We start from the raw sequence: 16,993 nt of genomic DNA, 5'->3' as shown, positions 1-16,993 counted from the left end.
ACTCATTCTAGGAATATGAAGAGCCTCAAACAGATCATTCAGGGTCTTGACTAAGAAGTCTGACCATCTCGTAGGTGGGCGGCCAAGCAATCTTTTGATGTCCTGTGGTATCCAGTTGGTAATGGCTCTAGTCCAGTCTAGGCAAATCTCATTACATGTCCAGCCCATCTGATTTTCGACGCCTTGGCAAATGAGACAGCATCCCTAATTATTGATTGTCAGCAGAGGTTGGAACTCCGGATTCTTTCTCTCACTTGAGTAAAGCATGATATTCCAAGCGTAGCTCTTTCGATTCCTATTTGGGAGACCCAAATAGCGTTCTCATCCTGTTTTTATACGGCACAAGTCTCTGAGGTGTATGTTAATGCAGGAAGAACAGTGGAATCGAAGAGATGTGCCGGAACCGGAGGCTCTTTGTCCTCTTAGCTATTTCTTCAAAGCTCTTGAAGGCATTCCAAGTCGCTTCCTTTCTCCTGTGCAACTCAAGTGCCAGGTCATTCGTCATGTTAAATTCTCGACCTAAGTACACATAACTGTTGCATTCGGAGATGTTCGTTCCATTGAGAGCAAATGGAATGTCAGGAACAAGTTTGTTTCTCATAAACATTGTCTTCATGAGATTCAGCTGCAGTCTGACCTTTCCACACTCACAGTTGAAGTCGGCCAGCACTTGTGCTGCTTGCCTATGGTTGGTGTTATTAGAACGACATCATCAGCGAAGCAAAGGTGGTGTAGTTACCAACCGTCTATCTTTACTTCCATTCCTTCCCATTCCGGTCATCACATCACGTTCTCGAGGGTGGCACTGAAGAGTTTCAGTGAAATGGTATCAGCCTGCCGAACCCCTCTCTTGACATGGATGATCACCTCCTTGTAGAATGTTGAGATCCTAGTAGTGAATCTGTAATACACGGAGGATCCTGCTGTATTGAGTCTGAATGCCCTGTTTGCCTAGGGCATCGATGACCACTTCAGTCTCAACAGAATCAAAGGCCTTCTTTAAATCAATGAACATTAGACATAGTGGCATCTTGAACTCCCGAGAAACCTCAATGAGCTTAGTTACCGTATGGATATGGTCGATGGTACTGAATCCTTTTCAGAACCCAGCTTGCTTGCATGGTTGTCCTTCATCTAGTGTTCTGCCAATCCTATTCAGGATGACTCTAGTGAACAGCTTGTAGACTGCAGACAACAGGCAGATCGGGTGATAGTTACCAATGTCTTGGATGTCTCCCTTCTTGTATAGCAGTACAATCCTGCTGGTTTTCCATTGGGACAGAACCTTGCATTCAGACAAGTAGCATGTGAAGAGCCGAGCGAGTGGATTGATGAGTACTGATGGCAGATTCTTCAGGCGGTTAAGTCTGACCTTGTCTGGGCAGGGTGCTGTTCCCTTCTTTACCTACCTCCACTATCCAGCTGCCGCCACTATTCAGCTCCAAGACGCGTTCTGGATGCTCGGGCCGAGACTCATGCACGAGTGAAGGCCCACAGAACCAGGTCAGTGGAACTCTGTGATCTTGGACTCCAGGTTCAACAGGAATTGGGAACAGAGATCCTCTGCTGCTCCCACCAATCTCTGGTGACCCAGGGAACAAACCCAGAAGCCCCAACTGCCCTGCCCTGCCTGCTTCCACCAATCTCCAGCGACCAAGGAATCACACCCAGAAGCACCACCCTGCCGGTACCAGATAAATACCTCATGAACATGCCTCCACTACCTCACTACCCAGCTGCCACCCCACTCCAGGCTGCTTTCTGGACCACTCGGCTGCTTCATAGCCACGCAACACATCATAAGACACTTAATACCCATCTTCAAGATTACTGCACCATATTTGATGGGGTTCAAATATGATTTTAACCATAGGAACAACTGCAAAGGCAATTAGAGGCCACCCTAAAAGCCTCTGTTCCTCTCAGAGAGCCTGGCAAGCTATTGAGAGTATCCCGCCCGCATTGCAGAATCTGGCAATCTATCCGTGGCATATTTGATATGCCAAAAACAGTAAGAACAATGGGTCTCATTCCCTTGACCCTGAAAGAGCCACCAATACAGCAGCTTTAAGAAGGATGAGGAAGCAGAAGCTGATAAAATCTCAAGGCCGAACTAGGCTGCCAAAACAATGAAGGATGAAAATGACTGACTGTACTTTCGATGCACGTACACTGGCATCGGATGCATTGATTGAGGACCTGATGGTGCAAGCATGAAAGATGAAGTACGACATCATTGGTCTGACCTAGATGAGAAGGCATCAACCACATCACGGGATTTTTTGACACTGGAGAAGAACTGTTCCTCGGAACATGCGACCAAAGAGGCGTCGATGGTGTGGGTGTCCTTGTCAACACAAACGTGGCTATGAGCATTGATTCATTCAAATGCCTAACAACTCGAATCGGACGATTACACGTGAATAGGTGTGGCTCACTGCTGGCTGTTTCTATCTTCATTGTCTATGCACCAAAATTCAATTATGCTGAAGAAGAAATTGAGAAGTTCTACATGGAGCTGAAGGAAGTTCTCTAAAGAAGACCACACCTTCTCCAAGATCATTGTCAGTGATTTTAATGCCAAGATAGGACCAAGAAGATTGGCTGAAGAACTTAACATTAGGACCCTTGGCCTAGAATGGAACGAAGAGGGTGAGAGACTGTCTGAGTTCATCATGTCAACCAAGACCAACCATGGTAACTCACAGATCCAGAAGGCCAAATCTAAACGTTGGACATGGGAGTCTCCCAGTGGATGGTTCCACAATGAAATTGACCACATCAGATTCAATTGATGGTTGTGCTTGACTGATGTCGCTGTTGTCCCAAAATTCCAAACTGAATCAGACCACCATCTCCTTCATGCCAAATTCTACTACACAGAGTGGGGAGAAAGGGCTGCAAAGTTTAAGAAGAGAAATCCCAGAAGGTCCACCAACTGGGAGCTCTTTGCCACTATTGCGGCAACATTGGAAGATGCTGTCATTGATGACATTGACAAGGAATAGGATCGACTGGTTCAGCACCTCCATGATTGTGTGAGTAATGCCGAGAGGGAGATAGCCACAAAAAGATGCCTGTCTTCAGAAACTCTTGAGCTCATTCACCAACATGGCTTGGAGCGAGCCTCAGGCAACCACAAGCGAATGTCAGAGCTCACAAAGCAGTGCAGAAAAGCAATAAATGAAGACCTCAAAGCGAGAAGAGCACCAGTGTTGGCCGATGTGGTAGAAGCTAGGAAAAGCATTCGCAATGCCCGCCTATCCTTCGCCAACTACAAGACCAAGATGACTGCCCTCCGACATCCTGATGGATCTATCACATCTTCCAGAAGTACAGTGGAGAAGATTATCCATGATTTCTTCTCGGATCTCTTCAAGAGCTATGTCCACCTGCTCACGTACAACGTTCCAGGGATGGATATGTTGTTCCCAATGTTCTCCCTTCAGAAATCCGACACACCATTTTGTTGCTGAGATAAATAACAAAGTAAAAATTATCAAAGAGTTATTATGCTATGTGGAATATAAATTATTAAAGAAATGAACTGACAAAAAATTTAGCAAAACTAACTCCTAGACACGGTGAAAATTATGATGGTTACGAGGGGAATAGTTTTGGAAAGAACAAGGAGAATTAACTTTTTGGTAGTAGTATGACACTGTAAATAGTGGTAGTAGTGGTGACAAGTACACACATATACAGATATAATAATGCTAACCTCCTTAATACTGAGCGCAGAGGGTGGAGTAAGGATGAACTAAGCAGATGCACCCTGCTCTCAAAAAGAAGACAGTGTCTCTCCCAGAGGAAGAAAATAGAGGGAAAGTGGGCTAGAGCAATAGTACAGCAGGAAGGGCATTTCCTTGCATACAACCATCCAGTTTGGACCCTCAGTATCCCATATAGTTCCCCCAGTACTTCCAGGAGTAATTCCTGAGTGCACCATTAGGAGTAATCCCTGAACTTCACTTGGTGTGTTTCAAAAACAAAAAACTAGAGGGAAGAAATTGCAGATGTCAATATTGATTAATTTTGCTAAAAATGACCCTCTAAGTGAGAAACACTTGCAGTAAAGGGCTATTATCATATTTCATTGTAAACAAACTAAAAATCTTTCAGAGGAAAAAAATAAAACTTCCACACAAATCTTGCGTCACTTTTTTTGTTGTTGTTTGTTTGTTGAGGGCCAAACCTGGCGATGCTCAGTGCTTACTCCTAGCTCTGCACGCAGAAATTACTCTGGGCAGTACTTAAGGTAAAATATGGATTGCTGGGAAACAAACCCAGGTCAACTGCATGCAAAGTAAACTTCCTACCTGCTGTGCTATCATTCTGGCCCCATAATGTAATATCATTTTGTATAGAATGGGCTAGGAAAGGAAAAGAGTTCATAGAGAATGCTATGGTGGGAGTATGGTATATTTCAATCAAACCTAAGGACTGTTTATGAAGTAGCAATATGTGGAAAAATTAAAATATAAGGCTATTGATTATAGGGGATAATATTGTATGCTAAGGATCAAACGCAGGCAACCACATGCAAGGAAAATGTCCTACCCTCTGTAATATTTCTCCATCCCCAGAAAAGAATTCAAATAGTGAATGTTTCAAAGAGGTTTATAGAATTGAGTGATGACAATTATAAGCTATCTAGGATTGATACAGATACATTATAACTGATGCATTAATAGTTTTACTCTTTTTATATTCGCATTGAAAAAAAATCAGGTGACTTCAAATTGGACTAGGGCAAAATGTTCAATGGACAGTATTGGAATATAACCAGTTTTAAATTCAGATAACGAAAGCCTAGCTTTTTTAAAATTTTTATTCTTAAAAAACAAGTCACAATTTACAGAGTTGATAGTTAGGTTTCAGGCATACAATATTCTGAAACCAATCCCAATATATGCCAACTTCTCTCCACCATTGTTTCCAACCTTCTTCCTGCATCGTTCCACCACTTTGATAGACATATTTCAAAGTTCTGTGGTTGTAATTTAGATTTCATGCTTTCAGTGTTGTTGAGTCTGTGCTTAGCCTACTTTCTTTACCACAAATTTTAATTATAAAATGTAATAAAGGTAATAAAACTCTTCCTATTGTACATGGCATACTTGCATTTTATTTTTTTACATTTCACTTAATCACTTAACTTCCCATTAGTCATCGATTTGCTCGAGCGGGCCCCAGTAACGTCTCCATTTGTCCCTGTCACGTGGTAGTGTAGCCCAATGGCATCTGTTCACTCTGGGAATATGAAGAGCCTCAAACCGATCGTTCATGATCTTGATGAAGAAGTCTGACCATCTGGTAGGTGGGCGGCCACGCGGTCTTTTGACATCCTGTGGGATCCAGTCAGTAACAGCTCTAGTCCAGCAGTCGTCTTTAAATCTCATTATGTGACCAGCCCATCTGATTTTCGACACCTTGGCAAATGAGACAGCGTCCCTGATTCTTGATCGTCGACGGATGTCAGAACTCCGGATTCTTTCTCTCATTTGAGTGAAACGTGATATTCCAAGCATAGCTCTTTCAATTCCTCTTTGGGAGACCCGAATAGCATTCTCATCCTGTTTACATAGGGCCCAGGTCTCTGAGGCATATGTTAATGCAGGAAGAACAGTGGAATCAAAGAGATGTGCCCGGAGCCAGAGGTTCTTCATCCTCTTAGCTATTTCTTCGATGTTCTTGAAAGCGTTCCAAGCCGCTCTCTTCCTCCTGCGCAGCTCGGGTGCCAGGTCATTTGTCATGTTGACTTCTCAACCTAGGTACACATAGCTGTTGCATTCGGAGATGGTCATTCCGTTGAGAGCGAATGGGGCATCAGGAACGAGGCTGTTTCTCATAAACATTGTCTTCGTAAGATTCAGCTGTAGTCCTACCTTTCCACACTCATGGTCAAAGTCGGCCAGCATTTGTGCCACTTGGCTGATGTTTGGTGTTATTAAAACAATGTCATCAGCAAAGCAGAGGTGGTGTAGTTGCCGACCATCTATCTTCACTCCCATTCCTTCCCATTCCAGTCGTCGCATGATGTTCTCGAGGGTGGCACTGAAGAGTTTCGGTGAAATGGTATCACCCTGCCGCACCCCTCTCTTGACATCAACGATCACTTCTTTGTAGAATGGTGAGATCCTGGTAGTGAATCCGCAATACAGCTCACGGAGGATCCTGATGTATTGGGCTTGAATGCCCTGATTGGCTAGGACTTCAATGACCGCTTCCGTCTCAACAGAATCAAAGGCCTTCTTTAAATCAATGAACGTTAAACAGAGCGGCATCTTGAACTCCCGAGAAATCTCAATGAGCTTGGTTATCGTGTGGATATGGTCGATGGTGCTGAATCCTTTGCGGAACCCGGCTTGCTCACATGGTTGTCCTTCATCTAGTGTTCTGCCAATCCTATTTAGGATGACTCGAGTGAACAATTTGTAGATGACAGACAATAGGCAGATCGGGCGATAGTTGCCAATGTCATGGATGTCTCCCTTCTTGAACAGTAGTACGGTACTGCTGGTTTTCCATTGGGACGGAACCTTGCATTCAGACAGGTAGTGTGTGAAAAGCCAAGTCAGTGTATTGATGAGTACTGACGGCAGGTTCTTCAGGTGTTCAGGTCTGACCTTGTCTGGGCCGGGTGCTGTTGGTTTCTTTACTGACAAAATTTTTACATTTAAATTATTTATTTATTTATTTATTTATTTATTTTTATTAGTGAAACACCATGGGGTACAGTTATCGACTTACAAATTTTTGTGCTTGGGTTTCAGTTATACAATGATCAAGTACCCATCCCTCCACCAGTGCCCATCCTCCACCATCACGGGTCCCAGCATCCTTCCCACCCCCCACCCTTCCATCCCACCCTGCCTCTGTGGCAGGGCATTCCCCCTTGTTCTCTCTCTCTCCTTTTTGGGTCCTGTGGTTTGCAAGAGAGGCATTGAGTGGCAGTCATGTTTGGTCTATAGTTTACTTTCAGTATGCTTCTCTTACCCTGTAAGAATCCTCCCAACACCCTTTATTTGGTGCTCTCTTCTCTATCTGAGCTTCCTTTTCTCTTCGTTTTCCTTTTCAGCCACATGTGGCTGGCCTCCAAGTCATAGAGCCTAGTACTAATCTCAGCCACTCCTGGGTGTTAGTCTCCCATCTTGTTGCTTTATGTTCCCCAGATGAATGCAATCTTTCTGTCTATCCCGCTCTTTCTGACTCATTTTGCTTAACATGATACTTTCCATGTAATACCACTTGTATGTGAATTTCATGACTTCATCTTTTCTAGGGCTGGAGCGATAGCGCAGCGGTAGGGCATTTGCCTTGCACGCAGCCAACATGGCCGACCCGAGTTCGATTCCTCCACCCCTCTCGGAGAGCCCGGCAAGCTACCGAGAGTATCTCACCCGCACGGCAGAGCCTGGCAAGCCCCCCGTGACGTATTCGATATGCCAGACACAGTAACAACAAAGTCTCCAATGGAGACGGTACTGGGCCCGCTCGAGCAAATCAACGAACAACGGGAGGGCCTTTACCTTTACCTTACCTTTACCATCTTTTCTAACAGCTACATAGTACTCCATTGTGTAAATATACCAAAGTTTCTTTAACTAGTCATCTGTTCTTGGGCACTCAGGTTTCTTCCAGATTCTGGCTATTGTAAAGAGTGCTGCAATGAACAAACAAGTGCAGATGTCACTTCGACTGTACTTTTTTGCCTCTCTGGGATATATTCCCAGGAGTGGTATTGCTGGGTCAAATGGAAGATCAAATTCTAATTTTTTGAGAATCGTCCATACTGTTTTCCAAAAGGATTGGACCAGTCGGCATTCCCACCAGCAGTGAAGGAGGGTCCCTTTCTCGCCACATTCACGCCAGCATTGGTTGCTTTTGTTCTTTTGGATGTGGGCCAGTCTCTGTGGTGTGAAATGATATCTCATTGTTGTTTTGATCTTCATCTCCCTGATGATTAGTGATGTAGAGTATTTTCTCATGTGCCTTTTAGCCATTCAGATTTCTTCTTTGTGAAAGTTTCTGTTCATTTCGTCGCCCCATTTTTTGATGGGGTTGGGTGTTTTCTTCTTGTGGAATTCAACCAGTACCTTGTATATCCTTGATATCAACCCCTTTTCGGATGTGTATATGGCAAATATCCTTTCCCATTCTGTAGACTGTCTTTATATTTTGATTACTGTTTCTTTTGAGGTGCAGAAGCTTCTTAGTACATTTAAAGTTTTAATCTCAGTAGTTTCCAATACTATTAAAGACAGGTTATAAATACAGTGTTCTAATATCACACACCCTCCCCCACCAAGAGTGTCCACCTCCCTCCATTGTTGTTATTATTTATTTATTTTATTTTATTGAATCACCATAAGATATAGTTACAAACTTTCATGTTTGAGTTATAGTCACACAATGATCAGACACCCATCCCTCCACCAGTACACATTCCCCAATATCCCCAAAATACCCCCACCTTTCCCAACCTCCCACTGCCTCCATGGCAGACAATATTCTCCATATTCTCTCTCTCTACTTTTAGGCATTATGGTTTGCAACACAGACATTGAGAGGTTATCATGTTTGGTCCTTTATCTACTTTCTGCACACATCTCCCATCCTGACTGATTCCTCCAGCCATCATTTTCTTAGTGATCCCTTCTCTATTCCAGTTGCCTTCTCCCCTTTGTTCATGAGGCAGGCTTCCAGCTATGGAGCAGTCTGCCTGTCCCATAATACTTGCATGTTTTAATAACCAAATCTGAAATCTGGATATTCAACCTGATGGAATTCCAGCCTCTCTTCCTTATTTGTACAATGGGGATTGCAATGTGAACTTTCTAAAAGTATTTGTTCATGTGAAAGAGATAAATTTATAGTATCTACTCAGCATTAGGCACAAAAAATACTGAATGATGTTATTAGTTAATATTGCCTTAAAGAATATGTGCTTGGATAAGCATTATTTAATAACACTTATTCAATAAGTTTATCAGCTGATTTGATTTAACAGTGATGCCTGAATATCCTTACAACCTGAGATACATACAACTCTCCACTCTCTTAAAATATTCCTGATCACTCTCAAGTTGTATCTTAGTTTCTCTGCCTTCTCATTCTTGTCTGTTGTTCCACATTATTTTTTATGTTTCTAGTTCTACTAGTTTCCTATCCCTAATAATCTGATGCTTATGATTTGTTATCACATAACACAGTCTCTTTAACTGATTAAACTTTCAAGGATTGTCTGGTGGTTACATAGGTCCTCAGTAGATTAATATTTATTACTTATTTAGTCAGAAACTTCTTCCTATCCACTTACTTGGTTTTGGGTTTTTGGGTTTTGGAGCTCTTTTTCCCTTTTGGGGCTATAATACTGCAATACTCAAGAGCTACTCGTGGTGTTGCCTTTGCCTGGGGGATCATGCAGTGCTAGGTATCAAACCCAGAATTCTGTTACACAAAGCGTATTATTCAACCTTCTGAGCTACCTCTCCAGCTCTACACAATTGTTTATAGGTAACCATGAAATGCATGTTTGTATTAATGGCTCCTGGAGACACTTTTGGGAATTCTTGGCCCTGGTACGAAGGCTTGAGGGTTCAGTGCAAGGTTCCAGTGGTGCTGTGTGCCACCAGAGATACACCTGGTAGTGCTTAGGGGGCCAGGCCATCCCATGGACTGAACCTGAAGCCTCTAGCATATAAAGCATGCCCTCCAGTTCTTTGGGCTATCTCCCCAGTCCCCATCCACTTATCTCTAAAGTTAAGACAGTACTAAAGATAGGTTTAGCTGAGTGTCTACTTCTAGATATACTACTGCTGACAGATGTATTAATATTTAAATATAGTTTATTATAAATCAAAAATTTTAATTGGCTAAACACTAGCCAGTCTAGAAAGTTTGAAGACTCTATTCAGTGGTCTTCAAAACTCTAAATGAAATGAACAAACAGGCTTGCAATTAGCACTCAAAGTTCTATAGCATTTTAAATTAACTTTAGTGCAGAATAATATAGAAAGCTAAAACATATGCTCTGAATTATGATTTATATTCCAACTTTAGCACTGACAGTCTTGTGACTTTAAATTATTAAAAATTTTCAAATTAAGTTTTTTCATTTGTTAAAATATGAAGGTTGTGTTCTACTATTACAACAGGCCTTAGATTCTGAATTTCGGATCTGCATCTACTTTATTAGTGCAAATTAAAAATAACAAATTATACAAAGAAAAAGTTGGTGAGGAAGATTATGAACAAAGATAGCCTTTGTAACTAAAATAAGCTCCTAAGTATTTCTGAGTTTCAGGACTTACATTTGAGTAGATAATTTGAATATTTACCAAGAATAACTATGTGAAACTCTGCAAGATGGGAAAAACATAATTAAGAATACTTTGGGGCCAGAGAGATAGTCCAGTGGGTAAGCTGCTTGCCCTGCATGTGTCTGACCCAGGTTCTGCCCCTGCACTCCACTTGGCCCCCCCAAACTGGCCAGTTGTGATCCCTGAATGTAGAGCCAGGAGTAAGTCCTGAGTACAGCCAGGTGTGGCCTAAGAATGAAAAAATAAAAAAAATAACCATTTCTTTTGAAATAGAGATTTGACTAGCACTTTTTAAAAAACTTCTAATTTTCATCTTTCTTTAGATTAGAGTAAGCTATTAAAGGAATTTTAATTTATTTCATATATATATTTTATATATTCAGTTTTTATATCACATTATTCCTTATGTTTTACAGTCGTATTTACTAAAATAAAGTTTTGAAATAATAGTCATAATGTGACATAGAAAGTTAAGAAATAAGAATTCTAACTAAGTGGTAGCAAAATTTATCTTTTTTTTTCCATCATTTTATTTCCAGGTTTAACCGAGCTGAATGATGGTCCAGTACCCCTGGAACTTGAGCGCTGCAAATCTCCCACTTCAGGTAAATGCTAGTGGCAATATGTAAATCTCTGGTAATTCCCTATTGTTATTTGTGGTTTACTTTTTTGTAATTGTTATGGTATTAAATCCAAAATTTAATATTGGCCTCCAAAAATTAAGTATAAGCATACTTCATTACAAAATAAAATAGGAATGTCTTTAAAATATTTTGACCAGCTGACAAAATTAAGATCGGAAGATTTTTAAGTATTATACTTTTTTGTTTTGTTTTGTTTTAGTTTTAGTTTTTGTTTTTGGACCACACCTGGTTTGCTCAGGGTTTACTCCTGGCTGATTTGGGAGATCATCTGGGATATCAAATATTGAACTTGGGTCAGCCATGTGCAAGGCAAGCATTCCACTATACTATCCCTCCCGCCCTTAAGTGCTATATTTTTAATGACATTTGAAAAGAAGTTTCATTTGGGTTGGTGATAGTGCAGGGTTATGGAGAGATAGTGCATCTACATTACTCATGGCCAACTCCTGGTCATTCCCCACATGACTCCCTAGGATCAAGAGCAATTCTAAGCACAGACAACAGTAGGCCCTGAGCAGACCACTGAGTGTGGCCCAAAACCTCCCTCCTAAAAGAAAGAAAATAAAAAGTTTGTTTAACAAATAGTTAAATTGCTAATATCTTACTGGTTTTAGTTTAAACCTGGCATTATTTGTTTAGCTTTTCTTTAGCATTGGCGCTATTCTGATTTAAGTATTTATTATCCTTTACTACATATCACAAAAACATTCTAACAGGGATTTCTGCTTTCCATCTCTCCTTCATATAATGCATTTTCATATCATATTAAACTAATCTTTGTATAATGAGTTGTTTGCATTTTATAAATCAATGCCATATAAAATGTTTAAAGGTGAAAAAGGCTGTGTCAGTGTAACTTCAGTTTATCTCACATAAGAGATGTTGAGACCTTTTCATAATTTTAAGAGCTTTTTAAGAATTCTTTCTGTGGGGCCAAAGAGAGAGTTCAGGAGTTCAGTAGGCAAGGTGCTTGCTTTACACATGGCAGCCCTAAGTTCCATCCCTGGAACCCGGTCATAGCCTTTGCCCATCAGTAGTAATCCCTAAGTGAAGTGGCAGGAGTGAGCCCTGAACATAGACAGGTATGACCACAAAATAAAATAAAACCAAACATAAAGCACTTTTAAAATTCATTGTTTGAATCAAATGTTTATACATTTTGTCAATTTTCTATGGGGTAGTTTTTTGTTTGTTTTTGTTTGTTTGTTTTTGCTGTACTAGGGCTCAAACCCAGGGCCTCACACATGCAATACAAGTACTCTACCACTAACCTAGTGGTTTGTTATTTTCATATCACTTTATATTGCGTCTTCCTATATGACTTAAGATGCAGGTATTTTTCTTAACTTTAATTTTAAAATGAAACTTCTTTTAATCAGTTTTTTATTACAATAACTTATAAAACAGTTTAAACAATCTTTGTATCCAATTATGTTCCCTGTTAAAAGGGAAAACATAACTAGTAGCTCCAGCACAATGTTAAATAGATGTAGTAATAGGAGATATATTTTCCTTTTTCCCAGTCTCATTAAAATTCTATATTACTCCATAATTGTGAAAATTACTTTATACTTTAACTAATGTTCGAAGAAACTTAAAATGAATATATTCACACTTTGTTTTGTAAAGCAAAACCAAGATTTTACATGCGGACTTTTACCTCAATGTAATAAATTGCTTCAAATAATCAGGGAAAAGCAGGATGGTTTTGTCTACCTTTATATTATGTTTTTAAGACAGAAATGATTGAATGTGATAGAGATTCATTTGTCACTTCAGTGTCTTATGTAAGACTGGTTTGTAGGCAAGTTCTGCTTCTTATGGGAACTTTAACTTGTAATCCTAATTGAGGAATAAGAGGTCTTTTTCTCATAATAGCTTCTTAATCTTTACATGTTATATTAATTAAAATGTAATTAAAAGGTGTTTATCTTATTTAAGTAAAAATAATTAGTATTTACTAATCTTAATTATTTTCCATAATAGTTTTTTATGTAAACTAAAATATATAAAATAAAAAGGCACGACACCTTTTTAACTCACAAAGGAGAATGCGCCAAGAACTCTTACTAGAATACTATAAAAACACATGTACATAATCATTACATGTGTTTTTATAGTATTTTCTTATTATCTTATTATCATTGTAAGATTTTCTGCATCCAATGCATCCAATATAAACAATCAGTAAATATAGCTAGGATAAATGCAGATTTTTTTTGTCCAATTTTGGAAACTAAAATATAACTGTGAAGTAGAAAATCTTTAAGATCTGAATAGTAGGTCATAAATATACAAATCATTTTCTCTTTTAAGATATAAAAATGAAAAATACATAAGCAATTAAATGCTTAGATAACTTGAAAAGGTAAAGAATCAATATATCTAATTAAGGAGTGTAGAAAATTGTAATACACTCTAACTTTGAAAAATTATCAATTTGTATTGATTTACACAATCAGAAACCATTCATTAGCTCTGATTAATAGTGGTAAATATTGTGCTTGTAGCTCCAATATTTTTTAATCTATATATAGTACTTAGAAGTCAATGTTTCTCATTATTTTTAATTAATCCAGTGATCTTGAAATTTAAGTTTGTATCAGAATAATGTGAAGAGTTTTCAAAAAATTTCATTGTTTCATAGAGATTCTAATTCAATAAATCTAGGATGGGGTCTGAGCCCTGCAATTCTAGCAAGTTTTCAAGTGATGCTAGCATTTTTGGTCTTTGAACCATTTGAGTATCAGGACATAGTGAAAACTTTTTGGGGGGGGGGAAATAGAAGGGGAACACATGGTTGTGTTCAGGCTTATTCCTGGTTTTGTGCTCAGGGATCATCACTCCTGGTAAAACTCAAGGGCAATAAGTGGTGCCAGATACAGAACCTGGCTTGGCCTCATGCAAGGCATCACCTTATCCCACTGTACTATCTCTCTGGACTTAGTGAAGCTTTTAAAAGTAATTTTTCAGTATTTACCACCCCTCTCCATTTTCATTTGGGGATCTTAACCCTCACCTCTTTAAGTCTGCTTAAAAAATATATTTTTGTTTTGTACTTTTGTTTTGGGGCCACACATGACAATGCTCAGGGCTTACTCCTAGCTCTGCACTCAGGGATCACTCTTGGCAGAGCTCAGGGGAAAACAGGGGACTCCAGGGATAGAACTTGGGTTGGCTATGTGCAGGACAAGTTACCTACCTGCTGTACTATCACTCTGGCCCCAGGGTAAAAATTAAAAAATTAATTTAAAAAAACATTTTTTAATGTTTATGCAAACATCCCTACATAAGATAGATCAGGAATTAAGGAAGCCAAAAAGTTGTCGATTGTTATGATTATGATTTTATAACTAATTTTCTGAGTTCATATATCACAAAGAACTACAAATAAAATAAATTTTCAGACTATTAAATACTTCCTTGAAGCTAATGAGAACAGATTAAGTACTGGTAACTAAGAAAAAGAAAATTCACAATAATACAACCAAAATACTGGTAGTCTTAGCTTAAAAGTTAATATGATTGTTTCCTATTACCATTTACTCAACTACCATTCTTTAAATTTCTGTAATTATATATTATGTTCTTTGTTGCAAATAACAAATGAACAAAATTAACATATTCCATTCCAAATGGAACTAATAGTCTATAAAAACAAACATTAAACTGATAATTTTACAAATTGTTGATTATTTTTCATTAAATCTAATTCTTTTTCACTCGTTGGATAACATTACATAATTTGTATACTCCATAAAGACAATTCTCAAGGAGATCAAGAGGAACAAATATTCAATCTTACCTCTATTTACCTGGCACAGTACTGCAACCCTCTATAGGAAATAATTCCCTTCTCTTAATTTAAAAATAAACCAAGCCTTTATTGGTAGGCCTATCTGCTTATATGGAGTTCAGTTTTCTATTCTGCATCCTTGAAGTTGTGCCCTTAAAAATAATCTAGTCATCTGACTGAGGAAATAGTACTGAGGGTAAGGACTTGCCTTTCTCGAGGCAGACCACTGTTTGATTCCCAGAATCCCATAAAGTGCCCTGAGCCCACCAGGAGTGACTGCTGAGAACAGAGCCAGGATTAACCTCTGAGTACTACTGGGTATGACCCCAAAACAAAAACAAAACGAAACAAACAAAACAAAGACAGAAACAAAAATAATATAGTCAGGGACCAGGGAGATAGTACAACAGGTAAGATGCTTGCCTTACACAGAGCTAACCCAGGTTTAATCCCCAGCACCACAGGAATAATCCTTTAGCACAGAGCCAGGAATATGAACTGAGCACAGTTGAGTGTAGCCTAAAAACAATTAAAATAAAAGATAATTTATTCAGATAAACATCTTTTTCTAGGCTAGGATCAGGTATTAATACTGCTGCTACCTAAATATTCATTTTCCTGTGATTTTCACCATGCACAATATGCAATAAATTTATTTTATGTCAATTTCTAGTAATAGCCAGGGCTTATAAATATTAATTTACATCTTTTACTAAGGATATATTTATTAAAGCTATAAATCTTACAAAAAAACAACAAACAAATAACTCAGTTATTCTTAAACTGTATTAGAACTAGGCCTTATAGCCTTATTTGAATACTTCTTTGTGATTCTACAAACAGAACTCTACTCCATCTCCAAAGAAGAAAGCTTCTCTTCAGAAAATTCTCTATTATGGCATTGCCAAAATACTGAAATAAAGGTGCAAATTACAGAACTTTTCAAATAGTCATAAAATTGATCTCTTGAATAAATTCTTGGTTTACTTGAGCTAAGAAATTATATTCCAATAGTTTTTGTTCCCTTCTTTTAGGACTTGCTACCAGAACTCCTGATGCAGCACCAGGTTTTTATAGGAATGACATACCAACTGTAAGACAGAGGAATCAAGTACATCACTTGCCAGGTGAAAGTAAAAATTTCTTTCATAAATAAACATGTTATTCATATCTCCAAAATATTTTAACCTTCACATTTTTCTCAAAAACTTTATATTTATTTGTATGCTGAATGATGAATGATGACAACTGTCCCTGAAGCTAAAGTTAAGACCAAACTCACTTCATGAGATAGAAAGCAGGAATTTATAAAATTCTTGTGAAAGCTTTGAAATTTTGCATAGAATTTGATAGTTATTTTTTTGTTGTTGTTGATAGTTGTTTTTGTACTCTAAGCCTGAATAATTTCATCAGGCCTATCAAAAGTATACAAAAAAAAAACCAGGCAAAACCCTAGCCAAAAAATAGATTTTTAAAAAATAAAAGTTCTGTAAACTTCTTCACAATATAATTAAGCGTGTTTGTTTGCTTATTTGCTTGGGATTTTTTGGTAACACTGACAACTCAGGGGATATTCTTGGCTCTCATAAATCACTCCTGGTGGGTTTAGGTCACCAAATGGGTTGGCCATGTGCAAGGCCTGCCTGCTGTACTATCACTCTGTCCCAATGTTCTATGAACAAAAAAATCTAAGATGATAATAGAAACTTCACCAAAAAATTGCTTCAAAGGGATATTCTTTCAGGAAGAATGATCCTATAAATCTAAATTTTATGCAATCACTAATTATTGACTTCTATGGACCAATCAGAATTAAACATTTCAAACTTCCTTAATTGAGGCTAGCTTGTGATAATTTTTGAAATTTGTAAGCATTAGTTATAAGAACTCTTCAAATAAGTCAGCAACCACCAAAGAATCTAAAGCTGATTGTAACCCACAATTTTTCCATTTCTTTATTTCTTGTATGTCTTTTTATTATGAGAAAACTAAAGTTATAGTAATTATGCAAATAAAACTGGAATTTCAACTTACATTGGGTTATAAAACCTAGGCTTCCTTCTTAATAAATGTGAGAACTGGGCTGGAGCGATAACATAGCGGTTAGGGCATTTGCCTTGCACACAGCCGACCCAGGTTCCATTCCCAGCATCCCATATGGTCCCCCAAGCACCGCCAGGAGTTATTCCTGAGTGTATAAGCCAGGAGTAACCCCTGTGCATCACCAG

The 16,993-nt window shown here is 38.6% G+C and overlaps 1 protein-coding gene across 7 annotated transcripts in view; it reads left to right on the top strand.

Moving 5' to 3' along the window:
- Positions 1 to 16,993, top strand: part of STXBP5L (syntaxin binding protein 5L) — a 348,858-nt gene that overhangs the window by 283,893 nt on the left and 47,972 nt on the right. For all 7 annotated transcript variants that reach the window (XM_056109191.1, XM_056109190.1, XM_056109192.1 and 4 more), the window contains 2 exons: positions 10,865 to 10,930; positions 15,800 to 15,892. In XM_056109191.1, the coding sequence (XP_055965166.1) occupies positions 10,865 to 10,930; positions 15,800 to 15,892 (159 nt within the window). The remainder of the gene's footprint in view (positions 1 to 10,864; positions 10,931 to 15,799; positions 15,893 to 16,993) is intronic.

The sequence above is a fragment of the Sorex fumeus genome, unplaced genomic scaffold, assembly GCF_029834395.1.
Source record: "Sorex fumeus unplaced genomic scaffold, SorFum_2.1 ptg000265l, whole genome shotgun sequence".
Taxonomy (NCBI): domain Eukaryota; kingdom Metazoa; phylum Chordata; class Mammalia; order Eulipotyphla; family Soricidae; genus Sorex; species Sorex fumeus.
Note: the sequence above shows the minus strand (reverse complement) of the source record. Positions and strands in the feature narration are given on the sequence as shown.